The following is a 23,126-nucleotide window of genomic DNA, read 5'->3' as shown; positions in this document are numbered from 1 at the left end:
TCTAAAGTGATCTATCTTCACTCAAGAGAGGTTTGGTAAGAATATCTGATGCCTGATCTGCAGTACAAATGTATCTTAGCTCGACAGTATTCCTATCTACCATATCTCTTACATAATGGTAAGGAATTTCAATATGCTTGGATCTGTCATGAAAAACTGGATTCATAGAAAGCTTGATGCAACTCTGATTATCGCAATGAATGATAGTGGGATTCATGGGTTGACTAAATAATCCCACAAGTAACTTTCTAAGCCAAATTGCTTCCCGAGAAGCCATTGCAGCTGCAATGTATTCAGCTTTTGTGGAAATCTATGCTACTGATGCCTGCTTTCTATATATCCATGACATCATCATTGAGCCTAAACTGAAACACAATCCTGAATTGCTTTTCCTATCAGTAACACTTCCAGCCCAATCTGAGTCTATGAATCCATGCAAGTCCAAGTCAACTTTCTCATACTTGAACCCAAGGTCAAGAGTGTCTTGTAAGTATCTCATAATGTGTTTGACTGCAACTAGGTGAATCTCCTTTGGTTCACACATAAACTGACTTAAATCATTAACTATAGAGCAAATATCAGGGCTTGTATTTATCAAGTACATGAGAGACCCAATCCTCTGTCTATAAAGAGTAGAATCTATGGAGGGTGATTCTGTTGCTGCTTCCTTAAGTTTGTGTAGGTTAGTCTCCATTGTAGAAGACATAGGTTTGCAGTTCCACATTCCAAATCTCTTCAAGATGTCTAAAGTATACTTTCTTTGATTAAGTATGATGCTGTTATAGTTTTGCCATACTTCCAATCCTAGGAAGTAATGAAGGAGTCCTAAATCTTTCATATCAAATTCTCTGATTAAATCTTTCTTGCATTAATTTATAAGATGGTCATCACCTGTTATTAGTAAATCATCAACATATAGTATCAAAATTATCATATCATCTTTATCGTTTTTATAATAGAGATTTGGATCAGCTTCATTCTTGGAGAATCCTAAACTGGTGAGATACTTATCGATTCTTTCATACCATGCCCTTGGAGCCTGTTTAAGCCCATAGAGAGCTTTCTTGAGCTTACAAACAAAGACTTTAGGGTTCTAAGTTTCAAATCCTTCGGGTTGTTCCAAATATACCTCTTCAGTAATCTTTCCATTCAGAAATGTTGTTTTCACATCCATCCAATGTACTTTCCATCCTTTCAGTGCTGCAATAACTAGGACTGCTTTTACAAAGGTGTATCTGGCAACTGGAGCAAAGGTTTCTTCATAATCAATACCCTCCTTCTGAGATAATCCTCTGGCTACGAATCTGACCTTATATTTTTCAATGCTACCGTCAGCAACATGCTTGATTTTAAATATCCACTTAGAAGAAACAATAGATTTTCCCTCAAGCCTTGGAACAATTTCCCAAACATCATTCGTAATAATGTATTGGTATTCTTCTATCATAGCATCCTTCCAAGTTGTAAGTTTAATGGCATCTAAAATGTTGGTTGGTTCTAATTTAGATCAATCACTTATGTTCGCAGCATAGCTAAAATATCTTTTGGGTCTTTTGCTTTCTCTAAAGGTTCCTTCTGGTGCAGAGAAGTCATGTGCTTCTTCTATAGTCTTAGAGGCCCAAAGAGGTCTTTTCTTAGGATTTTGAATTTCCTAAAGATTAAGATTTTGAATTTCACCTTCAATTCCTTCAATGTTCTCCCTCTGAAACTCAGGTTCATAATTTTCTTCAAAAATAGGTATATGTGAAGGATCTTCAGAACTTAGGACTCTTTTGAATGCTAAATCTTCTTCAAATATAACATCCATACTAAGTTCAATGTTTTTTTGACTAGGTATGTAAACTCTATATGCTTTGGATGTTTCACTATATCCAACAAAGATACCTCTTCTGCCTAAAGGTTCAAGTTCAGTTCTTTTCTCTTTAGGAATATGAATGTAAACAGGACACCCAAATATTCTAAGATGACTGATATTTGATTTAGAATTAAAGAAGATTTCCTCGGGAGTTTTATCTCCAAGGTGGGAGTGAGAGCATTTGTTTTGAATAAAGACAACAATACATGTGGCTTCTGCCCAAAGATAGGATCCTAAATTTTGGTCAAGTAGCATAGCTCTTGCAACTTCCACAATTGTCCTATTTTTTCTTTCTGCTACCCCATTTTTTCGAGGATTGTAAGGAATAGTACACTCCCTCTTTATCCCTACTTCTTTAGAAAAATCCTTAAACAAATCTGAAGTATATTTCCCTCAATTATCAGTCCTACGAGTTTTAATTTTGTGTCCCGATAGATTTTCAGTTAAGGATTTGAATTCTTTAAATCTTTTAAGGATTTCTTCTGATTTTTTACATTTTAAGAAGTAAATCCATGTCTTCTTAGAGAAGTAAATCCATAAAGAGTACCTAGTACAAAAATCCTCCAAGAGAAGGCACAGGCATAGGTCCACATAAATTTGAGTGGACTAATCCTAAAACATTGTTAGTTTTTCTAGTGCTATTTTGAACAAGACTTTTGGTGTTCTTACTTAGTGCACATCCTTTGCATATGCTTGAATGATCTTTTTTCGATTTAGGTAAACCAGTACCCATCTTCTCCGTAGTTGATAAGGCTTTGAAGTTTAGGTGCCCTAACCTTCTATGTCATACTTCATTTATATCTGCAGCTTCATGAACTAAGGCTTGAATAGGTTCCGAACATAATTCATACAGGTGTCCCTTCCTTTGACCAATCAATTTTGATTTCTTAATAGAAGAGTTTTTAGGCCAAGTCATTATCTTTCCATCCATAAATGCTACCTTATATCCATCATCCTCAAGTGTTATGACAGAAATTAGGATCCTCTTGATTCCAGGTACATATAATACTCTTTTAAGATGTAAGGAGATGCCTGATTTTAGTTTTAAGGTGCAGCTTCCAACTCCTTTGACTGGATGTGCAGAACCGTCACCTATGGTAACTTCATCGGTTTTCTCCATCATTGAATCCAATACTTTTTTATACCCCGTAATGTGTCTGGATGATCCACTATCAATTACCCAAGAGTTGAGTTGGCTAGATACATCATTTGATAATGCTGAATACAGTACATAATTTTCAGGATCATAGTCTTCTTTTGTCTTAGTTACCTCTGTGAAATTTACTTCTTGTTTCGTATTCTCAGGGTAATCTGACTTGTAATGTCCAAGCTTCTCACATTTGAAGCATTTGACTTTAGATATGTCCCTCTTGAATTTTTTATTGCCTTGAGGAGCCTTCTTCTTAAAGTGTTTCTTCTTTCCTTTGTAGGAATTTGTGTTGAGAACATGAAGTTCTTCATCTCCAGTTTTCAATTATAGTCCTTTCTTAAGTTGTCTAGATTCTTCTTGAAGGCAGTCTCCTTTAAGTCTGTTGAAGTCTAGGAGTTTGTCTCTAGCGCTTACTCCTCGTAAGAATGTTTCCCATGAATCCGGTAACCCATCTATAGCCATAAGTGACAGCTCTTTGTCTTCAATTATGGTCCCTATATTTGCAAGTTCATCTCTTAGACTAGTCACCCTTAAGAAGTATGAATTTCATTTTTAACTCCATCTAATATGATTTTCGGGGCTTTCCTGTTTCCTTTAATCTAGTTAGTTTTATGAAGATCAGAATCAAGTTGCTTGGATTCCTTATCAACAAACTATATTACATCATTGTCTTCAAGAGTCATCGTAATTCTGAATTTCCATGCAACGAAGTGTTCTTTTCCATCAAACATGTCTTTGGGTCTAATTGCGTTAGCCATTGAAGGTAAAAGGATGTTGCTTAGATATTTTCAAATCTGATTGTCAATTTGCAGAGCCTAGGTTCGACAACTTGGCTTTGATACCATGTAAGTTTTCTACAAATTCTGAAGATATAATACTGATGGAGAATTAATACCATGGTGCAAATCAATCTACTATAATTCTGGACTGAATGTTATTGTTCTGGAAATCTGCAATAAATTCTGGAAATTATATTTTATTTTTGTACTAAATCGCCAAGGAGCAGATTGCTTGCTCCTACTTATATATAAACTAAGGGTCTTGTCTTTTCATAAGACACAACCCCTTTTAGGTCGGCCCTCCATGAAACAACTTACTCCTCTACAAATCGGTGCCCTTGTCCATTAACTAATAGTTAATAATTAATTAAATACAATAGTCAAATAAAAGGCATACAAATATGCCTAGCAAATCGCCGATCTGTTCTGGGAAGATGTATTTATCATGAGGCCATATATAAAGGAAATTACATGCATTTTAGATCTGTCTAATCTGTAAAATCAGAACATTAATATGATTAAGTTATCAAGATTTAACACTTTGAAAATATTATTGCACCTTTATCGAGCCATCTTCAATATGTTTTCTTTCATTTCCTCTGTGTGTTTATTACCTCAAACAGTGGTCCATACTTGGTGCTTTCTTCATTTGGTTTTGACGGGTGAATATCCATTGAAACTCTTCCATACCAGGTTCATAGATGGACTTCATTGATGGCAAGAAAAATATATGTGCTTCAGAATTATATTGATGATAGACTATGGTAGATGCCAAACTACATATATTTTATTGTATCCATCGCATGCACAAGTTCACAATATGATTGTGGCTATCATATGTCTTATCTCAGTATGCTGAATCTGATCACTGACCTTTTATAACCACCAGCATCCTTGTCTTTATTATTATATCTTCATCTCTGTAATTTACTTGATTCAATGATTGATCTTTCAGTCTTCAGATGCATCTTCAAAATATAACTTTGTAAATATTTTCTCCATGGTTTGTCAATACATCTTCTCATCAAGGATAAGAGATATACTAATACTTGTAAACTATTATATCCTTGACTTTGTAGTTGTTTTTCTTTTTAGTAATTAGTCATGGCAATTGCTGTTATATAAATCATTCCTTAGGATACATTTCTTTATTCAACATATTTCACATGTGTTGTATTAACTTTGTCTCTAATGGCTTTATCATATATCTTCAAACATAGATTACATATTAATGATGTCTCTCATTTTAATTACTCAACTTGTTAATGTTATTAAGTCTTTTCCAAGTGCCTGGCTTTGCTTATTTTCTTTTATCCTACCTTATATTGATACTTCATTTAGGCCTTTGACATTGATGATGTTTGTAGTTTTGTCCATTCTCTAGAAATCCTTTGACATCAATGACAATACTTCATCTCATGATAGAATAATTATCACATGATAGAATATATACTTCATCTCTAAAACAATATACAACAGCTCAATATGTCTTGTTATTTCCTTGTCGTAAAGTCAACATCGCATGTGTATTATACATTTATAGCAATGTGTCCAAGGGTAGAAACATGATTTACTATGAAAGATCATCATACATGTAATCAAGATTGTAGAAGTTATGTTTAACATGGTACCATACTATATGTATCCTGATCTTCATAGCACTTGGATTACATGCCCACACGCAATTCCTAAGATGGGGTGCAACTTGAATGGTTGTATGTTTTGTCTACCATCTTCCGATTGTGGCTTAGACTCTGAGTCCACAAAACTCTTACATTTCCACTCTACCTTTCATGCTGAAATATATATATATATATATATATATATATATATATATATATATATATATATATATATATATATATATATATATATATATATATATATATATATATATATATATATATTTTTTTTTTTTTTTTAAATTTTTTTTTGTTGCTCAACCCATCCTTGGGTCATGGATTGATCATAAGCATCAGAAACAAATTTACATAAAGTTCTTATCAAGTAACTCCTCTGAGCATGCTCATCATTCGCCTATAAATATTTGGAAGTTTATCTTTTCCATTTGTGTGACCTAGGCTTTCATGCCCATCTTGTTAGTGTAATGTTTCAAGGAAAAACTCAAGCCAACAAAATTTACATCTATAAATATGCATTGATAGTTTCAGTTATGCAAGTGTGTTTACTCCATACTGGAGCACAAAATGGCCTTCCTGTCATTTAACCAACATCAGAAAGGATTATCATTGTTAAATTAAAAGAGTTCTCAAAATCATGGTTCACAATTTTATTTTTCCTTCAGTTCAAGTCCAAAATAGATAACAAAATATTACTACCATTTCATATGAACAGGAATACAATTGCATAAAGTAAACGCTGGAAACGTTCAACTGAAAATAAATATCTAGCAATCATCAAGGTTTAGATAGCACCGCATCAGAGTTTAGCAATTGGTTCATATTGTGCAAGCCTTGACATTTGGACCTAGTTTAATCTTCTCATTCTCTACTGAGAATGGCCTCCCTCCTAAGATAAGGCACATGTACCATTTTGGTCCTGCCACCCAAGCATCCTAGTGTTTAGAATGTCCACTCAGTAATAGGCGAGCATGCTAACTGGCACCACCGACATCTTGTGATCAAATTAGGCAAACATGCCTCTAAACGACCTTGGCCAAGGATTTAGATGGGCAAATGAATAGCCCTAGTTACCACCGCTCAACTTGCCAATCATATCATTTTCCTTAGTTATGATTCATCTTTATGATTTTGCAGTTTATCCATCTGTCCATTTCATATGGACCACACCATCATCTCAACCCTTCCCCAGCTATTCTAGATGATTTCCCAATGTGATTTTTTTCATGTGAATGTAAAATATCCAGTTACATAAAATAAATCTTTTTCAACATTACATTCTCAATTTTTCTAAAACTGTGTTTGGCCCAAGGTTTCAGCATTGAACCAATGCTCTGATACCATCTGTAACACCCACTTTTCCCAGGTGTTAACTAACAACTAACATATCAAAAAAATACAGTTATTACTTCATTTTCATAGGAAGACAGCTATATCAGTTACATTCAAGTGAGTGAGATTAACGGTTACAGTCAAATAAAAGGAAATTTCATAACAAACAATTGAAAACACCATCAATGAATTTACTATGGAAATTAAAATCTACATACCATGGAATTTGAAACTGAAATCAATCTAGGGATGCTTCTGCAAACACCTAGGTTAGTCCACAAATACCACTTAGGATCAAATGACAATTACCATCCAATACCACTATAACAAAATCAAGTGACGATTACCATCAAATACCACCATATCAATTAAGGCATGGATCACCATTGGATCATTTAGGGCATCACTTACCACTGTGTTAATTAGGGCATCAATTAGCATTGGATCAATTCGGGCGTCAAATACCACTATCATTTGGAGCATCAAATACCACTGTATCATTTAAGGCATCAGATACCACTGTATCATTTAGGACATCAAATACCACTGTATCATTTGAGGCATCAGATACCTCTGTTTCATTCATTTTCTTCCTATTGTTAACTATGGCAATAACATAAGATTAGATGATATGCTCATAATCATTATTTTATGAATGAAAGGCTGAAATAACAATTCTATAGATATATTCCTTATTCAGTTGGAAGATCATCCGATCTAACTGATTACCAATTATAATGATGAGAAAGATTGCTTACATCAAAGGAGATAACTGAATTCAACGATATAAATTAATCCATCATATCTTATACTTGTATAATTATCATAAAAGTAAAAATATATGTTACCAATAAATGTTTGAATGCTCAACTTATCTTTATTTGATACACATCCTAACATCTTGTGGAGAGGGGAAATATGGAACAACCTCCCAACCACAGACCTTAAACTTATCCCCATACTTTCTTCAACTAAAAAGGCCCTCCCTACCCGGAATAGAGATGGAACACCTTGTCAACCACTGAGCATCTTGGTATTTAATCACACCACTCGACTTGACTACAGGAGAAAACAATAAACATGAACACGCATGAGCTATTAAATGATTCATTTTTAAAATGATAAACATTGTTATGTCACATCTAATTCTGTTTCATGTTATTGCAGATTCCTTTCTCTCACCTCTTCACCATTTTCCTTGGCTATACAGTTGGGTGAGTCCCAGGTGGTTGAATCTTAGAGCAGCCAGCTCTTTTTGTTGATCCTCAACTAATATAAGAATATTACATGTTTCCATCTTATCACATTTCTATGATCTGAGAAATATAACTTCAAGACTTGCAAAATAAATACCATTTGATTCTGACATTCAACGGCATAATAAAGATATGATATCATGTATGGATTCTTGGTTTTGACTCATCATAAGCAGTTCTGTCCTATAGAGGAACTAGCCGATGATATTTAAACAAAGATTATTTACAACATATTCTGGAACTGTATCTTACTGTTGTAATTTCAAAATGTAGTAGTATATGAAAATAAAAACATATTATAATCATTGGGATATGGAGGCAACCACATAACCTAGTAAAATTTGGAAATATGATTGAGTCTTGGCTGGACGCTATCAATCAGCTCCCTTTACGGAAGAACTTTGGATGCAGACTTAGTACGATTATTAATCATGTGCTTTAGCAAGGAAAATATAATGAAAGGGAAGTTATTGTGGCAAAATTGTTATGCAGGGAAAGAACAAAGGAAAAAGATCTCAAAGGAATACCCCCATAAGAAATAATGCAGAGGTATAAATATATATTGTCTTGGTCTCTCATGGCTTCCATAATTTAAAGAGGTATTTGATAACTTCATGGCTTCCAAGACGCTGTAACTCATAAAGTAAATCTTTAGCCTTCTTGAATGCCAATATAATATGCCAAGTGTGCATTTCAGTTCCAAACAAGAAATTGGAAAAATATGGAAAAGACTTGAAGGTTATAAATCAAAAGGATAATTTATAATATAATCTATCTACTTGCACGTAGATGTATTTATAAGATGGCATCATACTATATATTTTATTCAAGGTCGTATCTTTTATTATGTATATCTAAATACATGCTTTACTTGGAATATTATTGTATCTTGTACATTTATTTAGATGTACGTTATAGATAGAATCTTGTATAGAAATAATACCACGGTGTCACCTTTCTTTTTATATCTATTTGCATGTACATAAATATGTATTATAACGATGTGGTGCAAAAGTCAACCATACTCCAATAAAGGTATGTACTTTATTTAAGTTAAGATCATTAATGTTTTTATCCAATAGCTCATGCGTGTCTAATGTGTATATCCTGTTATGCAGTCGCTAGATCCTCAACCATGGTGATTCACGATTCATACCCATTTGTCCAGTGATGGTGATGCTCCTATGCCCAATTCTTTTTTGACAATGCTTCCACCCCTTTGACGTGCGCCCTACAAGGAAATTATCCGCAGTTAAATCATATTACCATAACAAGTTATTCATCATAAATGATTATAACAACTAACCGCCTTTTCAATTTCATGAATTCATGATAATAATCAACTAGCACGTTATCTTCAAATGAAATTATAACGACTAACCATCCTACCATTTCGCTAGATTATAACAAATTTAACTGTCAACTGACTTCGTGTGAACCTCAACAACTATATGAACATTTTAAATTGGGTCAAAAATTGGTATGTAACAGTTCCTATCTCTGGAATTGTTTTCTTTGTTGTAGGATTCTTTTCATAGCTGCATTTATCCACACTTGGCTTGCTATCTTCATCCCTTGAGCAGATAGCCTTGCTATCTTCATCCCTTGAGCAGATAGCCATTATACCTTTCATCAGTCTACAACCCTGGATTGACATTTTTTGGTGCAAACTGAGGGAACCAACATAAGTCCAAATTTGGTCTTAAAAAGAAGTTAATTAAAACCACAATTTTACCATACAGTAATGTCATTGGAGATGTATTGAGCCAAGAAGGTAAGCCCATTGCATATTTCAATGAGAAATTAGATGATGCAAAGAAGAAGTGTTGTGTTTATGACCAAAAGTTCTATGCAACAATGTAGGCCTTAAAAAATGGAGGCATTATTTGTTGCCAAAAGAATTTGTTTGTATACTGATCATCAAGCATTACAATGCCTAAATAGCTAGGGCAAATTGAATCACAAGCACTTGAAATGGGTAGACGTTTTGCAAAGCTATACATTTGTTTTGAAGCAAAGAAGTGGACGATCTCATAAGGTTGCAAATGGCTTAAATAGGAGGCAAATACTATTGACAGAAATGCAAATTGAGGTTGTTGGGTTTAATGAACTCGAGACTCTGTACTCTAAGGATCCTGATTTTAAAGAGGCTTGGAAGGCTTGCAAGGAACCTATTACTTTGGATAGGACAAGGTGGCTAGACTACATGATCCAAGACGGTATGCTATTCAAGAGAAGTCTATTGTGCATTCCGAGGAGCTCCATGGGAGAGATTTTGATCAAAGAAAAATATAGTTGAGGAATGGAAGGCACTTTGATCAAGACAAGACCATTGCCATTGTCAAAGAGCATTATTTTTGGCCTTAATTGTCACAAGATGTGAAGAAATTTGTGCAAAGTAGTTGAGTGTGTCAGATAACTAAGGGAGTCAATCAATACATGACTCTATCAGCCGCTACCTGTTCCATCAAGGCACTTGGAAGCTATAAGTATAGATTTCATTCTTGGTTTGCCAAGGACACAAAGGGATAATGATTCAGTGTTTGTAGTGGCTGATAGGTTTTCAAAGATGGCTCATTTCATTCCTTGCCACAAGACCCATGATGCAGTTCACATTGCTGATTTATTTTTCAGAGTAGTAGTGAGGTTACATGGTCTTGCAAAGAGTATAATTTCAGACCAAGATACCAAGTTTGTTGGATAATTTTGGAGAACTTTGTGGAAGAAATTGAAGACAGATTTGAAGTTTAATTCTGCACATCACCCATATAGCAAACTGAAGTAGTGAATAGAAGTCTGGAAAACCTGCTAAGGCACTTAGTAAGTGATAAGCCCAAGGGACAGGACTTGATTCTACCATAGGCAGAATTTTCTTACAATAATTTTGTGAACAGAAATATTGGTAGGTCATCTTTCCAAATTGTATAATGGGGACATTTAAGGACTGCCCTGGAACTGAGAAAGATGTATTAAGGAGGCAAGACTACTGCTGAGGCAGAGGACTTTGTTGAACATGTCAAGAATCTTATGAAGCCTAAATTTGAGCCTCCATTTGTACCCATTCTTTGTTGTACTTCTTCCTTGGGTCAAAGATGGGAATAACTGTTGAAAAGACCCCTGAACAGCTCTTTCTCAAGCCCACTATTGATGCCATGTTAAATCGAGACTATAAGCATATTATATTGCATGCATAGATTCAGTTTTGACTGCAGAGATGCAGAGACCTTCATGATTTGAAATAATTGTTTGCATGAGATCTGGTTTCTTCCTTACTCATACATGTTCACAGCAACTTGTTTTGATCAAATGTTACATATCAACATTCATATATTGGATAGCCGTTTGTGTGCAAAAGTGCCAATAGAAGTGGTAAAATTACTACCAGCACTATCAGTGATTATTATTCTGGAAATTGCATTCTATTGAATAAGGATGTACCTATTCTTCGGCATTAGTGAAAAGAGTTTCAATTTGAGATAACAGAGCACATTTTTGTGAAGCCATAGATATATTTTGTACATGAGTTCTTAAAAGAACATTCAAAAAATGGATAGAAGTCTCAATCAAATGCTACTGGTTGTGCAGTAATGAACTTTCATCAAAGTTGAAGCTACTTGCAAATGTCTTAAATAGGTTTGCCAAGCATCAGCACAATCAAATACATCTCACAGACTTTGTGCAGATTATTAATACAGAAAGCAATATATATCTGTATGACTGAACTATAGAATCCCACCACAGGAGACTTTTCCAGTCAAATTAAAAACAGATGTGGTTGTCATTGCAATATATAAATTGATGAAACAGGCTTGTGAAGTGCTGATTGAAGCTGGACATAGGATCCAAATAAGTGTGAAATTGTTTAGCAATCCCCATTGTCTGTAACTGGGCCTCTACATGGCATTCCTGTAGCAGCACGATATCAAATCCTGAACATCATTGAAGCACGATTTTATCCGGAGGGCTATGTTGTCATTCAATTGTGGAGTCTTCACAGAAGTGTAATGGCACTTGGTGTGCTATTCCTCATGTCCCAATTTTTGCGGCAACAGTAACCTCCGAGCAGTATGAAAAGAAGAAAGGGTTGCTACGGGAGTATGAAATGTACCCACACAGGACAAGCATTGGAATGAAAAGATGAGGGCCTGTGAATGATCATAGATTCATATGAACCCATGTAGCAGCGACAATAACAAATTCAAAAAGCATGAAGATATGTCGGACTTTGTCTTTGTCGAAGAACTCCATGTTTTGCGCATTTTTTGTCTCCCATGATGATTGAGATTTCTGCAGCAATATTCTCCAAAACCACTAAAGCAATGGGTTGTATCTTATTTAAATCATTGGTGTCTAACATTGTTCTATGTTTGTTGCAGAAAAGAGCACCTCTGTGGAAAGAACAGATCCAGCGGAAGAGAAGTGCAAATATGAATCTCCGCAAAGGATATGTGTTTGAGCATGGAGATGTACACAGGAGAAAGGTGTGTGCGTGAGAGAAATGAAGCTATTCATTGCACATAACTCATAATTGGAATGGGTCATTGATGCGATTAGAGCACGGAGATATTTCTACCGAGTTTTCATTATCTTGCAAACATTAATCAAGCCAGACATAAGTTAATGTTTGGTTGACATTAACCCTCCAATTGATTAAACTAAACTTATAAGATAGTTTATAGTTTGGAAGTGGTATGTTGCTTGGGAGAGATGACATACCTCTCCATCCACTATAAATATAAGATGTAAAATCTTACAATAGATATACTCTTTCTAATTTTTATATACTATAATGCACTATTGATGTATTATATTTTCCGATTGGCGAAGTAATGAATTCTTGAACAAACCTCGTGGATTGAATTACAGAGAAAATTTATATGTGATTCCGGAATTGAAATGCAGTAGATGGATCATCTGTAAGGAGTGTCTTTATTGCGATTTTATTTCTGGCATAATTATTTATTTTAAATTTTGGAGTTTTAAATTATTATTAAGTTGTGTCCTTTATTAAATATTTTTATTTATTTTCTATAAATAGTTTAAAATTCCGATAAGTGCACTGGGTCATTATTGCATTTTAAACTTGATAAACATAGATATGGTGAAATATTTAATTGTTTCTGTATTTATGTCTAGTTTGTCTCCATATTGTAGGAGTTAAAGTGCATCCTAGACTAGTTTAAAATTGCATTCATATGATTGATCCGTCATGTCTGAATTGTTAAAATTATTTATGGTTTAAATACATTGAACTTTATAAAGTTGTATGTTTCAACTTATAATATTGACTCTGATTGCCCATTTAATTAAGCACTGGTCTTTTACTCTTGATTCATAATCCATATGCTGGCAATTGTTTCATTTCTTTCCTTTGAGGAATTAATATATTTGTTCGTTGCAATCATCTATAATATTTACTTTTATTTAAAACACTCATATAGTTTTTATTCTTAATTCATAATTTGCAATCTTAAAGTTTTCTATAATTCTTGTCATTTTGAAAGCTTCAATTACTTTCGCATTCTAATCAATCTGTTATAAGTGTCTTGGATCTAAGTGTTCTGTCCAAAATTAGGTGCACCCGCCTTGGCCTTGCAGAGCTAGAAGTGCAGGGGATTTGGATCGCATTGATCAGTCCCGTCAAGTTGGCCTTAACCGGTTGGTTATCCCATCATTGAGCAAGCAAGGCTCGTAGGATTCCAATCTACGGTTTTGGGAACCAACAGAATCTACATGAGGAAGTGCATGAGCATATCACCAAAATGAACATGTTGTATAAGGCTAAGGCAAGTTAGAAGAGGAGGAATAAGGAGTTCCAAGTTGGGGATGAGGTTATGATGTACTTGAGATAAGAAAAGTTTCCAATAGGCACCTATAACAAGCTAAAGATAAAGAAATTTGGTCCCTACAAGATTTTGAAGAAACGTGATTCAGGGAATGCATATGAGGTGGAGTTGCCAAATGGATTCCCTATTTTCAACATTGCATATTTAATGCAATATTGAGAAGGTGGCATAGAGGAGGTACCTATACTTGATCAATGTCCAATTCCAAATCCTACCTCTTAAGAAGGAGGAGATTGAAGCAATCCTAGATAGCCACATAGAAATGAGTATTAGAAACAAGCAATATGAAGTGGAAAGGACGATCTGTGGAAGACTCAACCTGGTTATCCAAGGTGAATGTTGACCGTTTGGATTTTTCCTCAACCAAGCCATGACGGGATCACTTCTCTAATTACCCTGTGTGTCTAATGCAGGAGCATCCAGGGATGTCAAGACAATCCTGCATCACCCAAAAATATGTCTAGTGATAGTTTCTATTTGATGTGTTGCATTTTTGGATACCAATTTGGGCAAATTGGAGATTTCAACTCTCAGATTTCCAGTGCTACTTTTCTAAGTCAGTTTTCCAAATTCCAAGCCGATATTAAAAATGTGGAATAATGAGTTATTTTGTAGGAGTGCCATATTTATTAAAATTGGAGGGTGTAAGTTCATGAGAATGATGTAATTGGAATTTTAAGCACTCTGGAAAAAGAATCAGGTCAAAATATTTCACCATTTGAAAAGTTATTGCATTTTTAAGTTTTCAAAGACCTAAAAAAACTTTGGAGTCAGATTTGAGGCACTAAATGATCTCGTACGGCCTTGAAAAGAATAGGATGTTCACCGGGATTTTAGAGATGGAAAAAGAACAATTGGAAACAGGCAAAAACTCAAGAAAAGGCAACATTTTGAGCATTAGTGCATTCATGGACCTAGGAGATCGTTAAAGAGAGGGCCTAAATGTCTTACAAAGCAAGTGTGCACTTTTTAAGATGGTACAACTATGAACAATTATTCATTGTATCCCCTCATAAGGAAAGGGGATGTAATTATAGCAAAATGCCATTGGCATGTGACTATAAACGAGGTTATAGATTCCTTATCCTATACCCCATAGTTGTAAGTGGGAAAACAGTAAAATATCAACTATAGTTCAGAATGTTGGCTGCAAGAATATGTAAATGAGGAAATCTCTTCCCTCAACAATACTCTGTAGAACATATATCGAATGTTTCTAAGAAATTGATACATTTATTTGTTTTCTTTTTTGGAGCTAGATCGAAGGTTTTCTCTGGTTGATTCTTTCCTACTAGTGCCCCTACTGAATCATCTATAAATAGGATGATTATTAATAAAAAAAGGACCTAGGCCTTTTACCTATAAAAATATATATATTACAAGCCTTCAAACAAATACTTCTTGTTAAGTTTTATGCCTATCAAATTAAACACTTCTTGAAAAAGAACTAAGAATTTGTGATCCCTATCACTGGCAATGTTCTTGGACAAGCCATGCAATCTAAATATATCTTTGAAGAATATATCTACTAATTGAGATGCCTTGAAATCTTCAATAATAGCAATAAAATGTGCATGCTTAGTCAACCTATCAACCACAATATAAATGCAATCTCTACCTTGCACCTTGGAAATACTTGTAATGAAGTCCATGAATAAGCTCTCCAATGTTTGCTCAAAAATCAATAGTAGTTGAAGTAGGCCTACTAAAAAGAAATATTCCCTTTGCTCTATTTCCAAGCCATGCATTCTTTGATATGTTTATGAACATCTTCAATCCATTCCATGTGAAACTCTCACAAATTTGCCAATAAGTCTTACAATACCATGAAGTCTTGTTAGTGGAGTGTTTTGAAAGGTTTTCAAAATATTTTCCTTGATCTTAGACTTTGGCACCAAAAGACTATTTTTTGTAAAGGATAAGCCCTTCCATGACAAAATACCTATCATCTCTAGCAACCTCATCAAAGACATCAATAGGAAAATTCAATCTTAGCATACTTGACAATAATGGAAACTTTTCAATCAGCAAAAACAATAGAAAGTGAGCATAAATTGAGCCTCTAGAAAGTGCATGAGCCACCACAGTTTTCTTACTTTTCATGTATTCTATGTCAAAGCCATAAGCTTGAAATTTGCTCCTCACTTCTGGTAGCGATCATTGAAATTATATTTTGGTTCCAAAAGAATTTAAGACTATTTTTATAAATCTTCACCACAAATCCTCCACAAACCAAGTCTTGTCTAAACCTTTCCGAGGCATGCATAGTTGCCAACATTTCCTTATCATATTTGGAAAAGTATCTTTTCAATTTACTAAGTTTTCTATGCTCAGATGCTACTAGATGTCCCCCTTTAGGTTGCAATAATGCCAATACCTTTGCCAAATTCAACAAAAAAAGACAGTGGCAATATAGGGATAGCAAATATAGAGCACAAGCTTGTTACCTCCTTAAGCTTGTCAAGAGCTTTTTGAGCATCTTCAATCCATGCAAAAAAGCTCCCTTCTTGTCAAATCAGTCAAAGGAACAACCAATTGAGAGAAACCTTTCACAAACCTCCTATACTCACAATATAATCATAAGAATCCTTTCAACTATGTCAAATTAGTGGGAGGTGACGAATTTAATATTGCTTGATCTTTTTTTGATCCACCTGAACACCCATGGCACTAATGATATGTTCCACATACAAAATTTCCTCCAAAATCACATTTGAACATTTTGCAAATACAAATTTCTGCTCCTAAATACCCCAAACTATATTTAGAAGTTTTAAATGCTCCTACCAAGTTTTAGTATATATCAAGATACCATCAAGGATACTACCACCAATTTTGGGCTATCTTAGGGCATAGTATCAATTAACTTGTTTCCTAAATATCTCATTCATGAATGATTGGAAAGTGGCTAAGCATTGGTGAGACCAGAAGCATGACCAAAAACTCAAAATGTCCATGATGACACTTGAAATCCATCTTCTCAAATCTTTATCTCTCATGCGCATTTGATGGTATCTTAATCTCAAATCAATTTTGAAGTGCATCGCTCTTGCATTTTATTTATAAGCTATTTATCTTTGGAATATGATATCTATTCTTTTCTTGTTTAAAGCCCTATAATCAATACAAATTCGCATAGTGCCATCCTCCTTTCCATAAGAACTTACTCTAAGGAAGCATCTATAGCGAGCCATACAAAATTCTTATGCTAAGGAATCAGGTTTTGTATAACTTCAACTTGCATTGGTGAAATGTTGTCCTTATTAGCTTTAAAAGAGATTTTATGTGGAGTAGATTAGTTGTTAGTCTAATGACACCCTTTGGGGCCACATATACACTAAGCACTATTGCAACAATTTCAATTTGTTTATCTTCAATTGTGATCAGTTATGTTAAGGATACCTCGACGCACACCCTCCTAGGTTTTACTAAGCTCAAAGTGAAGCTGAGAATACCCACCCTCATATTCACATTTTGTAGATGAGCTAATAAATCCCCACCTAAATAAATGTCCTTGGCCTTGATGTGGATTGATTCCTCTAGAAGTGTTGAGCAGCGATTTTGGAAACCAATATGTAAAACATGTTCTTCTACAATCCTCGAAAGTTCGAAACTATGTAAATAGATCAAAGATGACCAATCTCTACCGTGGAACTGCTTCTAAAATGAATGTGTAGATCTAGGCTTATTTTAGTGCGCCATAATACAGTTTTCTTCCTTGCAATGTAAATGATATTCAAATAAATGTTTGAATGATCAACATGAGTTTAATTAAATGCTTTTAAATACCCATATATACTAATACATCCCAGAAACATGTGTTTAGTTATCTCTTGGCAAGAAACAAATGAGCAAGAGTTGATCAAATTTTTGAATTTGAATTTTCTCCAAAATCATATGTGGGTATATTGATCTTCCCAAAGAAATGTCGAGTGTCCTTGCAAGGTTAGTCTTTGTATCTTCTTCTCCCTTGCCCATTCCTTCAATGCTCTCCATAAATGTCATATCCTACTGCGAAGATGGGCCCTGGTCGTGTGTCTAGGATGATACCCCGTTATTTCATCTTGCCGTTCTTCCCCCAAAAAAATTTGTCTTATCTTTTTTGAAGTTTGGCTCTCATTAACTTCTAGGATGCTTTAATTGAAATTTGGTGACTTGCTGAATTACTCCTACATCATTATTTGGTGCAGGTTTGTTTTGGATGACTGTGCTGGTTAGGTTCTTCAATAATTGCATAAGAACTTGATTGATTTGCTATTGACTGACTAGGAAAGCCTTGAAGTTGTCTTCTTGGTCACATGCCTCTACCCAATTATATCATTGCATATGGCTTCCTCTATAACCTGTTTCTCTCTCTTTCCATAGCTCTTAGGTCTGTTGAATTAGTTGAATCCAAAGGAATACCCCAACAAGCTGGCAGGACTACTGCTCTAATACCATTGTAATGTCTCTTTTTCATTTTTTAATAAAATAACATTTTTGAAGCAGAAGCACTGATACTCACCAAATAACACAAACACAAATGATATCCCATGGGAAAAATAGTTTTGAACTCGTCAACACACATAAGTTACTTGCGCAATTAAATCACAACACTTATATTAACATCACCACTACAATTAAATCACAACACTTATATTAAATCGTACTTTCCATATCTACAATATCCATCAACCCATGTCAAGTACTGTGGGAAGAAAGCAAATTCACAAGGAGGAAATAAGTGGTACGAAAACGAGGAGAGTCGAATACTTGCAGGTCTAGAAGGTTACTAGTTACAGAAACAACACTGAGGAGAACACCATGGTCAAGGAACGACACAGAAGGGAGTCGGAGGATGAAGCCCAGAAGTGGAAAAGAAGAACTAAGGTGTGGAACATCTTGAAGAAGGGTGAAATAACTAGCTATATCAAGCACCTTCACGGATGGAAACCCTTGGTAACCAAAAGCATGGTCAAAAATTGGAACTAGGGTATGGTTGTTATCGACGGGGTGGAGTTCTTTGTCACAAAAGAAATCATCTCCCATGTCATCGGCATCCCTATTATAGGAAAAAAATTCTACACAGACCGTAAGGTCTCTGGGCAAGCAATCGTGGAGTTCATGAAGAACTAAGAGAAGAAGCAAGTGTTGGTGAAGAAGGGCACCCACTACCTCTCGAAATCTATCAAGCCTCTATGGAGATTTGTGCTTCGAGCCATCATCAGGTATATTACTCTCGACACCAAGTTCGACCGCATTTGCACATACCGTTTTGTGTTGCTCAACCATTTCAGGTACGGGGCAAAAATCTCCATCCCCTTTTACCTTTATTCTTCCTTAAACGAGAATATTAATGAGTATCAAGATAAGAGAACAAGGAACCCAGCGCTCCATGAGGGGTTGCTCTTGTTAATCTATGAACGCTTTAAAGCTAGGTCTATCAGCAAACATGTCAAAGACTAAGAAAGAGGGCAAGAAAATCAAAGGAGACTCTGATGAGTCGGAGGAGATGTACACGCCTTCAAATAAAAAGGAAAGTATTGATATGTATACGGACTTGGAGGACTCGGATATCCCGTAGAGGGGCTCCTGAAAAAAACCCTCATTGATAGCAAGGAGAAACGTGTGCCCCCCAAACCCACTCAGGATATTGACACCTCTTCAGATAGGGGCTATAATGAATGGGATGAAGGGATGGACAGGGGAGGTGAAAGTGTAGAGGCAGAGGAGAAGATTACGGAGGGGGAAGGCAAGGAACGAAGGAAGAGCAAAAGAACCATCACAATTAAAGTGTCGGCCAGCAGAGAGAAGAAGGCTACGGGGACTGGAAAGCGCAAAAGGAATACCTTGGAGGATAATAAGGAGAAAGAGGGGGAGGAAAGTGAGAAGGTGGAGGAAGTACCCACTGATAGGGTGGAACCTGAACAGGACTATGAGGATGTGGGTACTACCATTTATAGATGCTCGGTTACTGGAAAGGATAGGAAAGTGGTGTGGAGGAACTTTGACCATGCCTCAGCTAAGTTGGGTATCAAAAGGGAACTTATCAGAACCCAGGTTAGAGAAAATGAGGAGGGCAGAATTCAGCTGGAGGAGTTAATCGATCCGGGTTTGGTTATCCTTAGTGTCATTACAAGGGAGAACGCGGACATGGATGTTCTCAACAACGCAAAAAACAGTGCGGTGGATAGCTACCGAACCACTAAATGGCTTTTCCACGAAATCCTTGACCTTAAACACATATTGAGCACTCTGGAAAGGGAGACCTACAGCCTAAGGAACAGGATCAGTGAAGGTGAACAAAGTATGGACAGAAGAGTGGATGAAGTGAATACCAGAACTCTTGAGATGGATAGGACTATGCAAGGAATAGTTGAGAAGAGTACTAATATCCTCAAGGGCAATGAGAACATCAAGAAGTTCATTCACTTTGTGGACGACCAAAACATCTGCAGGGAGCAAGATCTAGATACCAGCCTTAGGAACAGGACTCTTGATGATGGAGCCAGGAAACCAACCAAATCAAGCACTAGGAAAAAAGATACACCGACCCCTGATCAGGAGCTTACTGAGACGAAGGAGGTAGCAGGCAAGTTGACTAAGCTCAAGATCAACGCTACTGAAATATTGAGACATTGTCTGAGCGCCCTGCCCTTTTGGGGGCTGCCCTAGTTTTTTGGCATCTCTCCCTGGCTTTTTCCTGTTTATTTCTTTTTTAGGGAGTTGTTCGGGCTCTTTGTAGCCTTTTTCATTGCACTGTTTGACTGTACTTTCTTTGTTCAGGTTTCAAGGCCCTTTTAAAGCCTGTTTTCCTTGATCAAAAACATCACCACTACAATTGAGATGATTTTACAATCATTACAAAACTCCATAATAAAAAGATAACGTCCACAATAATTATTGATTAAACATAAATAAATAAATAATGTTCATAATGACTCATTGATCTTTGTTACAATAACTTGATGCTGCAATTCTATGCAAGCCCTAAGTGAGAATGCCATCAAAGGACGAAAAGATTTTCATCCTCTAGTTCCAACAATCAATGTGTTTCTACCCACCAATCAAATATGTAAACTAGCAAATGTTAGGAGGTCAAAATCATAGTCATGACATTGATTCTACAACTAAGGGATTTACCCATCAAAAAAATTTAAAAAGCCTAGTTCAAATTTTATCATTTGTATTCCAACATGTAAAAGTAGTTGCAATTTTGAGTTACATTCCCAAAGTTGTGATCAAAACAACAGTCAACTCTGTAGGCCATCAAGGAGAAAATAGGTGGTAGAACCAATGTGAGGATGACATGTCTAGGAATGGACAGACATAATAAATGAAGAGTAAATGGAAATGTGGTCAAATGTGGGTGAGGCAAAGATAAAGGATGTGGTAATGTATGTAAATGGAAAAGTAACAGCTTTTTTGATGCAAAAATATTAAGCCCTCTTAAAATAGGTATAAAACTAATTAGAGAAAGGTTTGGTGTGCAAATTGCACCATTACAATTATAATAGACAATGAAATCAGGATTCAATTGTATAACAAATTGACTCCAAAGTTATGAAATTAAGCTCCCATAAATTATTTAACAAATAAATACACTAAGAAATAGCCCCTAATATGAAAAGGTAATATTTTTTTTAATTGTAGACCTTTTAAACGTGTAAAAATCCTAATAATAAAACTTCTCATATGCTAGTTTATAAATTTAACATAGTACACTAAGTTCCCTTAATTCACAACTCAATACACTTTGAATTATAGATCCTAGAACTCTGTAAAATTGATTAATTTTGAAAAAACGGAATGCAAGGTCCACTAGCTAACCACAAAGCCCGCACCCCCGCCCCCAATAAGGCACGAATTGTAGCAGAAAAAACAAGAATTTTTGAAAACCCATGAAGAAATACAGATCTTCATTATCCAACAGGTTGAATGTCCTTGGGATTGAAATAGAGGTATTTATTGACCAATAGACTAAATGTGCTCAAAATTGAAGACGAAAGTTAAAATTGAAGACGAAAATCATCGTGGGCAGAAAGTGGTTGCAAATTAATGGAGGAAAAATCATGTGAAGCAGTATTTTGTTAGTTGAACAGGATTACCAATTGAGCTGCAGCGGCGGCCCCTACAAAGTTCGGAATACGATGGTGAACCGGACGAGGGCTCTGCGCAATGTTTTCCCTCTCCATTAGATCCCAAACTCGCTTGCGAATTTCCCATTTCCATGCTTTGGAGTTGTCCACTTTTTCTGTCTGCTCTTGAGTTTTCATGGCCTTCCGAGCTCTTGCGTCGAGGCGTAGCCTTTCTGCCTCGTATGCCTCTTTATTGAAAGGAGCCCGACTACTTGCTGCACAAACCCTTCGACAATTCTTATTATTCATGTGAACACTGGAGTTGGAGAGTTTAAAGGAGACACCTTCAAAACTAGCATAATAGGATGGAGAAAGAGAAATATTTAGATGACTCGACAAAATTTGCAAAGAGGAATAAGCTAAGCTCGCTGGGCACAGTAATTGGAATTGCAACACCATGTTTCGAGCCGCATTTTATAAAAATATTCTCCGCTTATAGAGCATTTGAGCTTGTTATCTCGGTTTTGCATGAGCCTGTACAGAACCACATATTAATACGGCAGCGAAATTCGTTGGCCGGATGACGCATGCAAACATGCATCCATCCATACCATTATAAATATCTGTCTAATATTCCGTACTGTCCAGCCGTCTCTACTCACAACTTCTGCATCTTTGAAATTTTTATAAAAATAAATACATTTCTCTACGATTACCATTTTGACGCAACTAATAAGTTTTTAATTTTTAAGAAGTTAGGAATTTATAATATATATTATATTATTTTAATTATTAATAAGGTGAAATTATTATTTTTTTAGTTATACAAAATTATTTTATAATATATTATTCTTATTCTATTTTATTTTGAATTAGAAGAAATTTTAAAAAAAAAAATTCAAAGAATTCTTGTTATACCGATGAATTCAATTGAAAGGTTCACAAAGAGTCCACAAGGATCAAGTCTTGCTTAGTGAAGTCCCCTACATCTGAAAGGGGTGATTCTTTTTTTATATAAAAAATTATGCATTTAATACTCTAAGTAAATAAGACATGTTTAATAATTTTTTAAAATATAATTTCAAATAATTAATAATAAGTGTTCTATTAAACTCACTTTAATACTTAATGTTTCTTTTAATTTCATGTGAAGGTATGATGAAAAAGCATTTTTATTATTTTTATTATAGACTCACTTTTATTATTTGATT

At 35.2% G+C, this 23,126-nt stretch overlaps 1 protein-coding gene across 1 annotated transcript in view; it reads right to left on the bottom strand.

Annotated features, from left to right (window-relative positions):
- The window catches only part of COG0212 (NagB/RpiA/CoA transferase-like superfamily protein), a 172,427-nt gene extending 149,818 nt beyond the window's left edge, over positions 1 to 22,609 (bottom strand). The window contains exon 1 of the mRNA XM_089797745.1: positions 21,946 to 22,609. Coding sequence (XP_089653871.1) covers positions 21,946 to 22,374 — 429 coding nt within the window. The 5' untranslated portion in view covers positions 22,375 to 22,609. The remainder of the gene's footprint in view (positions 1 to 21,945) is intronic.
- Between the last annotated feature and the right edge of the window lie 517 nt (positions 22,610 to 23,126).

This window comes from Cupressus sempervirens, chromosome 8 (assembly GCF_028749045.1).
Source record: "Cupressus sempervirens isolate cs-2001-9-10 chromosome 8, ASM2874904v1, whole genome shotgun sequence".
NCBI classification, from domain to species: Eukaryota; Viridiplantae; Streptophyta; class Pinopsida; order Cupressales; family Cupressaceae; genus Cupressus; species Cupressus sempervirens.
The sequence above is the reverse complement of the archived record's forward strand: the minus strand, read 5'-3'. Positions and strand labels throughout refer to the sequence as shown.